The sequence below is a fragment of the Anser anser genome (genome assembly GCF_964211835.1).
Source record: "Anser anser genome assembly, chromosome: 17".
Taxonomy (NCBI): Eukaryota; Metazoa; Chordata; class Aves; order Anseriformes; family Anatidae; genus Anser; species Anser anser.
In genome coordinates, this window is record NC_139738.1 from 6,676,514 (window position 1) to 6,689,872 (window position 13,359).

General features: G+C 53.1%; 1 protein-coding gene across 1 annotated transcript in view; it reads left to right on the forward strand.

Annotated features, from left to right (window-relative positions):
• The window catches only part of ZBTB40 (zinc finger and BTB domain containing 40), a gene marked incomplete at its 5' end in the record, with an annotated part of 30,850 nt that extends 24,534 nt beyond the window's left edge, over nt 1-6,316 (forward strand). Inside the window, 1 exon segment of the mRNA XM_083802433.1 lies at nt 435-6,316. Coding sequence (XP_083658559.1) covers nt 435-632 — 198 coding nt within the window. The 3' untranslated portion in view covers nt 633-6,316.
• Nucleotides 6,317-13,359: the final 7,043 nt, after the last annotated feature.

Consider the following 13,359-nt stretch of genomic DNA (forward strand, 5'->3'; position numbering starts at 1 on the left):
CATGAGATGATAGCTGTTTTGTTGGAGGCCAAATGCTAGGCCTGAACCCGGACTCTTTCTCTTAATACCTCAGCCATCAGTGCAGAATAGCTTCTTGGATGAGGAAGCCTAGCGTGTAAGATCCCCTGGGCTGGCATTCCTCTAGTGTGTAATCACAGTGTGTTTATTGTCTATGACTACTTGTGGAGCTAAATTATAGCAATTTTGTGGAGAGAAATATTTAAATTGTTCTTCTGTTTTCTCTTTTGCATCATTAGTGTGTGTAGCTTAGAGTTTACCATTAGTCTCACGCCTATTGTAATTGCAGTCCTCTGGTGTGAAGCTAAATGTTATTGCCGGAACAGGGCCAGGAAAGAAGGAAAGATGTGTGTAGCAAAGCGATTGCAAAGAAAGTGATGCTGTAAGTGTCTCACTCCATTTTGTCTTCTGCACAGGAGATTCAGATGTCAGAGGAAGGAGCAGCAGAACGCATCATCTCTTTCGATGAAGCCCAGGTTGCAGGCTCCCAAGTCTTTGCGACATTGCCCGAATCCCAAGCGAGCCAAGCTGTCTCGGAGCTGGTGCCAGTGACTATGGAGGACTTGTTTGATGACAAAGTCACTCTGATTTGTGAAGAAACCAAAGGAGAGTGAGCAGTGGGTGCCCATGTGTGGCACCTGGTATACACTGGACTAGTTCAGGAGCCATACCTAGTCATGTTGCTCTAGCTGGGAGATTCATGGTTTCTGTGGAAAAGCAGGTCTGGATGGCACGTAGCAAGCACAGCATGGCCAAGGACAGGAGAGGTTTGTAGACTTTCATAAGGACCTGGGAAGTCTCACTGTCCCTGCAGTCAGCAGCTGCTGGCTCGGGTGAGTGCGACCAGCCATCCCACCCAGCTCACGAGAAATAAAGCAGCAGGAAGGAAGATGGGAAATGGGTTTTCTTCATGTGTGGTCCTCCACTGCCCTGAGTAGGGTGGAAAGGAGGCGACTAGTGCAGCCTAGAATGAAGTTGAGGTAGGGTGGACTTGTGAGACCAAAGAAAAAGCTGTCCTGAGAATTTAGGGTGGAAGAGAGGGAGATTTTATGTCTGAATCAGTGATATTCTCACAGATGCCAGTTAGTCTGCAGGGTGAGGAAGGGCTGTTTTATTTTGTCTGTTTCTCTCCCCTTTACCATCTTGCTGCCACTGAGCCAGCTGGAAAAGTCCCCTAGTGCAGAGATGCTGATTGGGCTTTTCTACTTGAGTGGAGTCTTCTTTGGGAATTGGGTTAAATGGCTCTGCAGCCATTTAGGTAATACCTGGCGCAGTGCAGGTCTAATCTCATCCACACTTCGGAGGTGACTGTGCATTACAAAGAAGGGTCAGAGCACGGGCTGGGCAACCACATCCTCTTTCTGAGCAGACAACAGCCCTGAGACCTTCCACCCTTTCTCTAATTCAGGGAGGAGATGACAAAGCTGCCACATCCAAGGAAGAAGGAGCTGTGCCTGTAAGCCAGGGCCCCTTGTTGCTTGGGTGTTTAATACAGTTACAGAGGGATTGTCGCTCATGAAGGTATTTCTGTCTGAGTGACTGCCGATAGCTGTTCCTCGTGGCACACAGGACATTGCTTTGTAAAATGCATTCGGATACCTGAAGTAAAGCTTGCCTCCTTGGTGCCAGGATGATGCAACAAATTCGTTGCAGCACACCGGTCCCTTTAAGAATAAATTTCATAAAGCCTTTTTATCTGCAGTTTCCTAAAATATAATCTGATAATTAATGGTTTGCTGAATCCATTATGAAGTGCAATTAGATAGATGCAGGGTTCCTGTGGCTCAGAGGGGACTGATAGCATTTATCTTCCTTTCCCTAATGCCAAAAGGTTGAACTCTGCCACTGCAATATTTACATACTGAGGGGTGATCCCTGCCACATCTTGCACCCCGAGACCCTGCAGTGAGCAATGGCTGGTTCATCACGCAGCCCGGAGCCCCAGGGGTGCAGGAGATGAACAGATTGGAGTTTTCCAGCAGCATCTTCTGCTGGCTGCTCGCAGCCACCAGGCAGAGCTGGACAAGCAGGAGCTTTTGTGCCAGCAAGACAGTTTGTTGTTCCTGTTACAGCTTGAAGAGTAGGAGTATGCAGCAAGGAGCGCCCCTGCCATGGGGACTGCACCATGGCTTGGTGGAGCTAATGTCGCATCGTTTTTTTCATGTTTTTGGGAGTCAGCAGGCATATGACCCTGCTGAAACGTTGCGCGTGTAAAGTGCTGCAGCCTTCCTCTCCCTCAGTTGTGTGCATGGTTTGTCCCCAGGGCTTTGCCGTGACAGTGAAATGGAGGAGGCGTTAAGTTGCCACTGAAACCAGGAGTGACCAGGAGATGGTGCTCGAGGTCTTGAGTAGTGCCAGTGGCCAGGAGCGTCCGCTCCTCTGAGCCTTTGTGGGCCAGCCCCAGCCCCTGGGCTGGCAGGCGCGGAGGGTCCTTGAGCTACTGCCAGGCTGCAGCAGGGCACCAAGCCCCGGCCATCACCGCTTAAAGGAGAGCCTGAAACTGGGCTGTGCCCACCTGTGGAGAGAGTAAAATACAGGTGCTGCTGAGGTGAAGTGATGGAAAAGCCTGGGAGCTCACAGTCCTTGCAGCCAGCAGCAGAGCAGAGGGGAGACTGCTGGAGAGCATCATGCATCCGTCCAGACACAGAGACACAGGAAGAGCTGTGCATTGTGCTCAGGCTGAGCACAGAGACAATGACAGAACAGACGAGCATGCCTTGAAGTGTGTAGGAAGGTATGTGATGGATTTTGCCCCACAGGTTGGAGAGGTGGGAGCTGATCCCCATTTTCTGGCTCCGTGGGGACTTGCAGCTGCAGAAATCTTGCACAGGTCCTGTGAGTGCTCTGTGGAGCAGGAGGTGAATTACCCAGGCTACAGCCTGTAGCACTGAGCTCCAGTGTCCAGTCCTTCCCTCTTCCCTCATCGCTCTCCCCTTGCTTGCACACTGTGTGTCTTCTTGAACCCTGCCACTGCAAGAACTTGTCTTCTGCCTGGCCATCCCGTGGCATGCTGTCTGCACTGTCCTGGTGGCTGCAGTGACCTTATTTTCCTCGAGCATTTGCTTGTGCATGTGCTTTTCGTGTGACAATTAGGATGCTTTAATCCACAGAACTGTAGGGTACCTTTATTCCTCCCCAGAGGCTGGTGAATAGGTGGGAGCTCACAGCAGGCCCTGGCATTGCTTTAAGTCCTAGCCCTGATTTGGGAGCCAACACTTGCAGGGAGCACTTGGCGCAATTGATCTCCTTTTGTGGCTGAAAAATGCAGGAGGAAGAGAAAAGGTTTAGCAGGGCTTAGTGGGAAGTTACCTTCTTTATAGCCCTCTTAATAAGGCACAGGGAGCTTGGCTAGGGAAGAGCATGCACATGAAGCACTTTGGTTTTGACTTGTTTGGTCCCTGTTGACCGAGCCTTGCCACGGTGACGTGTAAGGCAACATAAATCACACACTGGGCACCGTTCAGGCTCACGTCTCCTGTTTTAGGGCCATCTCTCCTGTCTGTGGCCCAGATTTGAGAGCTGCCCGCACCAGTCCCCAGGAGCTGTGCACCCATGGGTGGCCTGGTGCTGGTTGGGAACACCAGCTGAGGCGCAGTGCAGCTCTGGTGCCCTGTGGGGCTTCCAGGGAACTGAGGTGGCACAGCACATCTGCCTGCAAGAGCCTGGGTGGCCGTGTCCTCAGCAGGGCCCTGCCAGCAGCACACACTGAGGGAGAGCTCTGCAGCTGTGAAGGACACCATCAGACACTGCTCATACCTCTGCAAGGAGATAAGTCAGATCCCCTCCCCTTTCCAGTTTCTTCTTGGTCGGTGAAATGCGTGTGTCAGAGCAAAGTGCAGCGTTAGTGACGTCTTTGTCCTGCACGTTTCCCAGGGCACAGCCGAGTCTCAGTATGCGCAGTGCCAAAGGTACTGGTCACTACTGATTTCTCGTTATGCTGCATATCCTTTTTTCTATGTAAGAATAAAACATAGGGAACGAAGTACCTAGTTACGTGTGTCATCTGAAGCAGTTGATTGATTGGAAGGCAAAATCCCCATTTCGGACAAAGTAATGTTTGCAGATCTCATAGGTGCTGGGTGACCCATGTGGGACCCATTCTCTGTAAGGAAGGAGAGAAGCTGTTGCCAGGTCAGGCTGGAGCACGAGACTGCCCTGTCCCTTGCTGTGTCCTACTCCTGCAGGTGCCAGCTGCTTTTGGAAGAAAGGGCAGCGTGCTCATTACCTGGAGGGTAACGTCCCGTGGAGGAAGCTGGTTCCTGAACCAGATCAGTTAACAGCTGGTGCATGCCTGAGAAAGGTGGGCTTGTGTGTCTCCTTGTGTTAATTAGTGCCACTTAGGGTGCAAGGTTAAGCTTGTGCCTGTTAGAAAATGTCTGTTTTCTGTGCAGCTTTCATTCTGATCTGGTGTCTGACCCGTTCAGGGAGGAACCTCTGGAAAAAGGCAGGGTGCCACGGTGTACAGCAGGGTCCCTTAGCAGCCCTCACTTGGCGTTTCCCAATGCAAAGTGTAACGTGCAGCCTTACTGTGTTATTTTAACACAGCACGTGCAAACTCTGTGTTCTGGGATTATTATTATTTTCTTTAAATCCAACCCACCTGTGATTATGTACAAAGATACTGCTGCCCTGCCTAGGAGCAAGGGATGGAGGTGGCAGGGGCAAGGAGTGAGCCCTGTGCTTTCAGGAAGCCTGCGTGGACGTCGCTGAAGCCTCCCCAACCCCAGGCAGCATCCCAGGGGAGAGGAGAAGGGAGAGGGCACCAGCAGGCTGAAAGCCTTCGGCACAGGTTGTCTCTCCTGCAGCTGGCCCTGCTCGGCAGGCAGGCCCTGCCAGTCCCCGCACCGCAGCTGATGCTGATGTTTTGGCAGATTTCATTATCAGCCTGGCAGGCTGCCAGCGTGTCCCCGACGAATTCAAAGCCGAAAAGGGAAAACAACATTTCTAACGGGTTCCAGCTCAGCAAATGCTGAGCTGCATTTCACAGAGCAAAGACAAGACGATCCGGCAGCCTGAGGGAATTCCCCCTCCTGATATCCATGGCTTGCTGCAGAAAGCAGGAGCCAAAGCGCTTCCCCAGGAGAAGGGCTCAGTAATCTTTGGTAATGGCAAGGGTTGGCTGGCTAATGGAGAGGGCTCCGTCGCCTCTCCAGCATCAGTTAATGCGTCTAATCCCTCAACACGGTCTGCTGTACGGTGCAGTAAGTTGCAATGCGTCCTAATTTCCTCTGTTAAAACAGGAATTCCTTTTATCAGTTCTCCAGCCAGTCTTCAGCACATGGTGGGAGTGCAAACAGAAGCTTTCTCTTTGCCTTCCCAACCCCATTTATGATTACTCGAAGTAGGAAATCTGTCCAGGTTTCTAATCGTATTTAAACAAACCTGATAAAGTGAGCTATCTCTTAATCCATTTAATATGAGACACACGGCTGTTGTATAGAGCCTGCTGTTAAGTTGCTATATTTAACTCTCATCTACAAACGGGAGTGGGGCCGGGAAGCACCCATGAGCTGCGCGATGGCACCTGTTTCTCTGTGACCTGCAAGGAAACACAAAGTCCTTGCTGAAAAAGTGAGCAGATGAGACAGAGGCTGGAGGAGCAATAAGGAGCAGTGGGGATCCAAATTGCCTAGCATGTGGGCGCAGTCGAGCTGTGTGCATCTTAGCATCGCTAAATGTCAGGCTGTGTGTCTGGGAAGAGATGATGCTGGCTGCACGGAGACGGGAGGGGACTGCAGTCAGGAAATTGATGTCTGAAAGCATCCTGAGGACTGTTGGTCATCACAGGAGGAGCGTGGAGCTGTGAGTGACATCTGGGGGCTTTAGTAGTTGCTTTTGGCAGAAGCCGGAGGTGTTTACTCCTGCCCCCTGCTCTGAGCAGCGCTGCGACTGGATGTCATTCCTGTACAGCTGCTCACCCACAGCAGTGCATGACAAGCGAACGACAAACTGGAGACAGTGCAGACAATAACGACAAGCAGAAGTCAAGGGCTGGAAAATCTGCCTTATTGTGTGAGAGCAAAGGAGCTCGAATTGCTGGGCATGGCTAAGGAGTGACCCGGTGGAAGCCTTCACCTTCCCATGCCAGGGAAATGTGACCTGTAGCCCAGCAAAGGCAAAGCACTGAGGGGCATCAGTGCTAGTAAAGGTTTATGTGCACAGAGCACAGGTGCTTGGGTTTGCCTTATTTCCCTTCCCCTCTTGAACATCCTTGAGATGCCCAGCATTGAGGGCAACCTAGGCAGTGACCTTTTCAATTCTAACAGGAGCAGTCAGTCCCTATCTTGTTTTTGGGGAGTTCGGGGTCCAGTTTGCTGGACAAATATTTGTGTCATCCGCTGGATCAGGGATACCTAGAGCCCTGCAGCATATGGGAAGCCTAGTCTGGGCAGGGTGTGTGCTTGTGTCATTCTCTGTGCTTCCCTGACCTTTTCCCACTGAGCCCAAAGTCCCTTGTAACTGGGGAGGGTTGGTTGGGGTGGGTCTTTGGTACCCACGCAGGGTTTTGCTGTCTGGAGAGACTACACCCAGATGCCCATCCGGAAGGTCTCTGGTTGCTGGTAAATAACTCCCGTTCTGGCCTTCTGCAAGGGTTGCGGCGAAGGCTGTGTGCCAGGTGGAAGGTGGGTGGGATACCTGGAGGGATCCCTTGGCAATTAAAAACGCGTGGACAGTTCCCTGGACCCAACTTGTGCTGCTTGCTCTTTTTCCAGTCCAGAGGCCACATCAAGAGAGAATTTGGAGTGGGGCTCCATCAGCTGACACTTAATGCAGTAATAATACTACATTCATTTAGCCCACGGCACATCAGACCTTACGTTGTTTGTCGTGTCCCTGGGCATTCAGCAGCTGCTGTTACTGAGCTGTCCAGTGACAGGTAGGGCTTCTTCCAGCGTGGTTACAGATCGTAGTGAGTTCGGTGATACACAGGAGTAGGTCATCCGATCCCTGTGGCATGCATGAACTTCCATTTATCAACACCACGTTTCCCTTGCAGTGAAACCGGTTTCTGTTAGCAGTGAAATCCCTCTGCAGCTCCTCACAGCCTCTCTCATCGACTAACCCAGATAATCCTCTGCTATCTGCCACATCTCAGTAGACCTATTAAACACACAAAAGTTCTGGTGTCCTTGTGCATAACCAGAGTGGGTTGTATGATTTCATATCCCCCAGTGCAGGATGCTGTCAAAGTTTTATTGGAAGTCCAAATAAATAAACCATTCTTACTCATCCATTTCTCCTCAGTGGTAGGAGAGGGCTTTTCCTTTTTAGCAGAGAACAGCAGTGCTGTGCAGCTGATGGCACTGGGGACCGGGTGATGGGTTGTAGGATGTCGGAAGCCTTGTGTAATTGGCTTGGGTCTGCTTCAGCGGTACAGGAGGGTGAGGACAGGTAGGACGTGTTTCAGGGGTTCACAGTGACTTCCTTACAGGCTGAGGAAACCAAACTGTCAGCCCCGCTGTGCATCCAAGCTTTCTTTTGCCCGTATCCCTTTAGGATACACACACGACTGCTGAGCTTTGGCAGGCTCTGTCCCCTTCTCCACTCAGTCCTCGGAAGGCCAGCAGGGCAGTCGCACAACGAGAGCCTTGCTGCTGACACTTCTTGTTGGTCGTGTGTCGGCACTCGCCTCCCGCCCCTGCCGCCCTCCCCACTTCTCGCCGCAAACAACTCTACCTCTCCTGCATGCCTAATGCAAGGATTGCAGGCGGATGATTCAGCACCTGGAGAATTGCAGACGCCTGAGATATTATTTTGAGCATCTTGGAGCGGCTCTGGGAAGCAACAAGGGGACGAGGGTTCCTGCACTCCCCCATTTGGCAGTCGTGTCCCTGCGTGGCAGGCAGGTGCAGGATGCGGCCATGGGGCAGCCTGGTGTGCTCCCGACTGCCGCCTTCCTGCCCTGAGGCTTCTTGGCTGCTTTCCCCTACCACGGCTCTGCAGCTCTGGGCAGAGACGTGAGCTCACCTTGCCAAAGTGATCCAGCACGGTTTCCTTTTCCATGCCCTCAGCCATTTCCTATAGATCTGCTCACACTGGGCGCTCACGGGGAGAGGGCAGCGGAGCCCGGTGAGGAGCAGCAGGCCGGGCTCCTATCAGGCCACGGTCACTTCCCCTGAGGCAGGTCACTCAGACCTGAAGGTTGGAGGGACTGATTGGCGTTGGTTTAAATGTGAAAGCAGCCCGTCTCCTGGATGGGAAGCAGGAAGGAACTGTAAGCAGCTGGGATCAATGGTTGCGGGTCAGGGAGCTGAACACCCAGTTGGGGATGGGCTTCAGCAGGGGCTGTAGGACCCGAGCCCTGGGAGACATTGGCTGGGCCCTTAGGACTCAGACGTTGTCCTCTGCAGTGTTCTGTGACCTCCAGGAGCCTCCAGGCCTCCCCCAGAGCCCCTCTGTGGGGTTGGCCCTTTGTGCAGCCAGCATGGCCAGTCCAGGGGCGTCTGTGTGGGCCTGTGGATGCCAGGAGTTGAAGAGCCCTTTTTTCCCCCTGCCTCAGGAGGTTCCCTCAGCGATGATCTCTCCCAGCATGTCCAAGTGCCTGAATTTGTTTGGTTTCACTCCCCACCGCTGCCTTTCTGCTTCCTCTCTTCTCATACTGCAGACAAGGTGTCCGCAAGGTGGGCAGCACGATGGAAGAAGAGGATTATGATAAACTATTACCAGGGAGCGCTTTCTCCCTGCCTTTTTTTTTTTTTTTTATAAGCTCAAATAATGCAGAACACATCCACAGAGATTTTGTCTCAGCTTTCCCCCAAAACCTTTAGTCTATGATGAAGCCCAAGACATCTCCAGCACAAAGAATTTCATCTTTTTTTTTTTTTTTTAAAGTTGTGAACGCCTGAAAAGGGAGGTTTAGGAGAGAACAACCTTTAGTGTCACTTATAATCTCACTGCACGAGTCTCTGATATCCCTTGCTCAAATGAATACATACATCCAGCTTTTTCCCGAGCGTCCTTCAAGAAAATCAATGAGGAAACAGGATTTGCCATGCTGGTCTAGCTCGCCTAGGGTCTTCTCTTCAGAAGCAACTAGTCTCGTGCTCCAAAGGTGATAATCCTGTGCCAGGCACGCAAACGTTTCTTGCAACAGCCTGATGGGGAAAGAATTCTGCTCAGGGCACTGCACCCCCTCGGCATTTAAGTGAATGTTTCCCTGCCTTTGCCTTCACCTCATCCAGGTGACCTGGTCTCCTGTTTACTTCAGGAGAGGGCCCACAATTTCCCCAGTCTTCCTTTCATCGCTGACGCTCCTATAGGAGCCTTTCTGTTTGACCTTGATGTCTGTGGCCAAATTTAATTCTAAAAGGGCTTTGGCTTTCCTGACCTGCTCTCTGTCTGCTTGGGCAATGTCTCTGTATTCCTCCCAGACTGCATGTCCTTGCTTCCACCGTCTGTAGGCCTCCTTTTTCTGTCTGAGTTTGTCCAGGAGCATTTTGTCCTTCCATGCGAGCCTCCTGGCATTCTTGTCTGACTTTCTCTTCCTCCTCCAACAGATGTCGGGGTGCTTGAAGTCCCCCATGAGGACCAGGCCTAGTGAAGGTGAGGCTGCTTCTATCCGTCTATAGAGGGCCTCATCTGCTTGGGCTTACTGATCGGGGGGCCTGCAGCACACCTGGACTATGACGTCCCCTGTCCCTGCTCTCGCTGTAACCCTGACCAAACATAAAACTCTCAGCTCCTCGCCCATCCCCAGGCAGAGCTCCATGCACCCCAGGGGCTCGCTGGCACAGAGGGTGACTCCTGCTCCTTGTGTCCCCTGCCTGCCCTTCCTAACGAGCCTGTTTTCTCCCATCCCAGCACCCCAGTCACGGGAGCCACCCCAGCGTGTCTCCATGAGGACATACATCTCCAATCCGTTTAGTTATTCCCCATGTAGCATCAGCGTCTCTCTCTTTGTGTCCAGCCTCCATGCTGTTTGCCAGCCTGCTGCTGTCCTTGCAGGGCTCTCCTTTCTTCAAGGAAGCTGCTTCTACTCCATAAAGCTTAATGCCTGGCCCCCTTTCCCCCGGCAGGGCCAACCACCCTTCCCTCGGTGTTGTCGCTGCGGCTCCAAGCCACATGCTCCATCTGTGTCGGAGACACGGTGCCTATTGCTGCCTGCGGGCGCGTCCCAGCACACACAAGGTTGTTTTAACTTTACCCTTCTGCCTTCTGTTCACCGTCTTCCAGATCTGCCCTTTCCGATTTGCTCCACGCTGCTGTCTCCAGGGTCTCTCCAGCTCCAATCTGGCCTCATACACAGGCCGTTCCCGCTCCGAGGTAGCTCCAGTCTGTCCTTACTGGGGCTGGGGAAAGCTGTCACGGTGGCAGTGGTATTCATCTGGATAAGCTGGGCGTTCACTGAAGCCCCCTCGCCAGTCCGATCTGTAATGGGCTCAGGTCACCGTCATTTCTACCCAGGAACCATGCGCTGGGGCAGCTTGAATGTATTTCCTTTAGCAGTCACCCTGCTGAAAGAACAGATCCCACACGGGGTGCAGACTCGCTGCCCAGCACAAATCAGGGCCGCAAAGCCCAGCCCCTCATGCCCTGGCACCACCGTGGTGCTCCCGGCTGCACCTCGGGTGAGCGAATCCTGTCCGTTTGCAAGATTTCCTCTCCCACCGGGCCCACGGAGCCACGCTGATTCTTTAACGACAGCTGAGATTTGTGAGTATTGACTTCATTATTCAGTAATTAAAATATTCCAGCTTCATTGCGACACAGGAGTGCATTAATCATTTATAGTATTGCGTTTTTGATTCGACACCTTAGCAAACTTTAAAAGCAGCTGGTGCCATGTATTCTGCTGAAATCTGGAAATTAAATCTCAAAATGTACTAGTTCGTTGGCTTGAAAGATAGGAAAATGAGCTAGATTCACCATGAAAAGAGAAAAAAAAAAAAAAAAGGAAGAAAAAGAATGAAAGTCTTCTAAAAGTGACTGTAACCCCGCCTGGCTCATGGATGCACCCGCTGCCCGAGGCGGCGGCACTGGGCCTGGAGGGGACGGCGTCCGTCTCCACACATGACAGGGGGCTGGGGCTTGGCACGGCCGCTCCGACCCTCTGTCATTCTTGATGCAGCTTTGCGGAGTTTTAGCTCTGGTAATGAGATGGGTCCTTCGTCCTCGCTCAGAGGAGGGGCTCCTCGAGGGCCATATCTGGGCTGTGGGAGCTCCTTCCCCAGCCCCTCTCCCCCTTCGCCACGCCACCCCGTGCAACGTGCCAGCTCCCCTGAGCATCCCCTGAGCATCCCATCCCAAAGCTTTCTCCCTGGGGGCAGGAGGGCAGGAATGAGGTGGGCCGGACAGGTTTGCCAGCCCCAGCAGCCCGGTGGGTGCTCGCTTGCCAGGCTGGGGGCGTCGCTGTCACTGCAGGGAGTTCGGCAGCACCGAGTGTCCGTCCCCCTCCTCTGCCTCATCCTCTGTTATTGGCAAATGCTCTGAGGGCCTGTTTGTGCGAATCTCTTGTACACAGTGGGGTTCCCCATCGATCGCTTTATTCCTTCCATCAGCTCTTAGGAGACCCCTGAGGCTGTGTCTTTCCCTCTTGTCTGCGTCCTGAGATGAGCAGAAAGGACGGGGGCTGGGGCTGGGGCATGACTCGCTCTTGGCGTGTGCTGTGCAGGGTGTTTCGGAGGTAGGAAGGAGAGGGGAAGCTTCCTTTCGGACATGCTTCCCGCAGGACCTGCCCTTGAGCTGGCAGCCACGGCAACCTCAGCCCCTGATCCCCCTCCGGGTGGGGTGTCCCTGTCCCCATCCCTGTCCCCGACCCCTTTCGTCCCTGCTCCGCAGCCAGCGCCACCCCCTCTGCTCCCTTCACAGCCCAATTAGCTGTTTGCTTAAAGTACTGCTAACCTCACTTGATAAGTTTACCTAATTGCTTCACTTAAGTTAATTACTTCTTGGCTGAACAAGAAAGCAACATAATTGATGTCAAGGCGTATTTGTCACTTTGATTAATGCCCTGGGAGCAGGGAACTTGGCCCTGGCCCTGCACCCTTCTGTCCCGGCCGAGGCTCCGGCCGAGGCTGGCAGCACTCTGCAGGAGAGCAGAGGTGGGTGCAGCGTGCTGGTGATGCTCCCTCCTCTGCAGGGCCCTGGGAGCTTCCAGACTCTGTCGGTAAATCCCTTTACACGGTCCTGCCTTGGAAGCTGGGAGGCAGCCCCGTGCATCCGTAATGAGAGCGGCTGCCCGCGGTGTTGGGTGCCGCGCACGTTTTGTGTTCACCTGGCAGTGGGGAAAGAGGCGATGCTCGTGGCTCCGGGCTGCCCTGGGTGGACAGCAGGCTGGCCTCAAGGCGACAACCCCTGGCCAGACCCAGACCAAGCCCTGTGCAGTACTAAATTCAGCCTCTGCTCTGGCTGCTTGCAAGCTGCCACCGGGGTCAGGATGTGGCCCTAGGTGATGTCTTTGAGTCCTGGCTGTCCGTGGGGAGTTAGGTTAGGCAGCGGGATACTGGGCTGAGACCTCTCCTGCTAAATGAGGCTGGGGGCAATTGTCAGGGAGTTTGCACCCTCTTCTTTCTTTCAGAGGGTTTATTTTATTTTTCTTTCCCATTGCATCTGAAAGGAAATGGACTGAAGGATTTGAGGCAGTAGGTTAGCTCATAAAAAGCTTTCCTTGGGAGCGGCTGCTTGCCGGACTTGGGGTGAATGCCCCAGAGAAACGCCTCCCGCTCCAGCGAAATCTTCCTCCTGTGACCTGCACCGAGAGGTGAACTTTTGTGGGAAAGAAAGATAATCCCCTTTGCTCACCGGGACTGAAGGCTCTGTGATAAAAGCTTTATTCAAGATCAAAGACATATTCTTTTTCCTTTTCTTTTTTTTTTTTTCCTTTTTTTTTTTAAACTACTACCTTAAACAAAAAGTTTGGTTTACGCTGGATTGGAGCAGTGAGCGGTGACAGCTCCAGAGCTCCTCTCCTCGGCCACGCTGGTGCAGGGAGGCGAGGCGCCGCGACCATTATCCCTGCACAAAGAGGGTTCAGTGGCTCAGCTCCGCTTCCCGGCGCACGAAACCGCTCAGGATTCAGGTTCCCTTTCAGGCTGGGGATTATCCGGGCAGCTGGAGGAGCCTGGGGACCGATTCACGTTTGATCTTACTCAGCAGTTTCAGCTGCGTGAGCGTCAGGCTCCGCTCAAAGGTCTGAGCCCAAGGTGGGGTGACACGAGGGCTGGGGGTGCTGTGCCCATTTCTGCTTCCAAGGCCATAAGATGGCTACAGACTGCAGGGTTGTGTCTTCGTAACCACAACCCCAGCACTGGGGCCCTTTTTGTTGCTTTCTATCCTGCCCCTTCCAGCTGCTGACCCTCCTCTGCAGGTCTGGAGCCTAATAAAAGGCAAGCCTCAGCGACG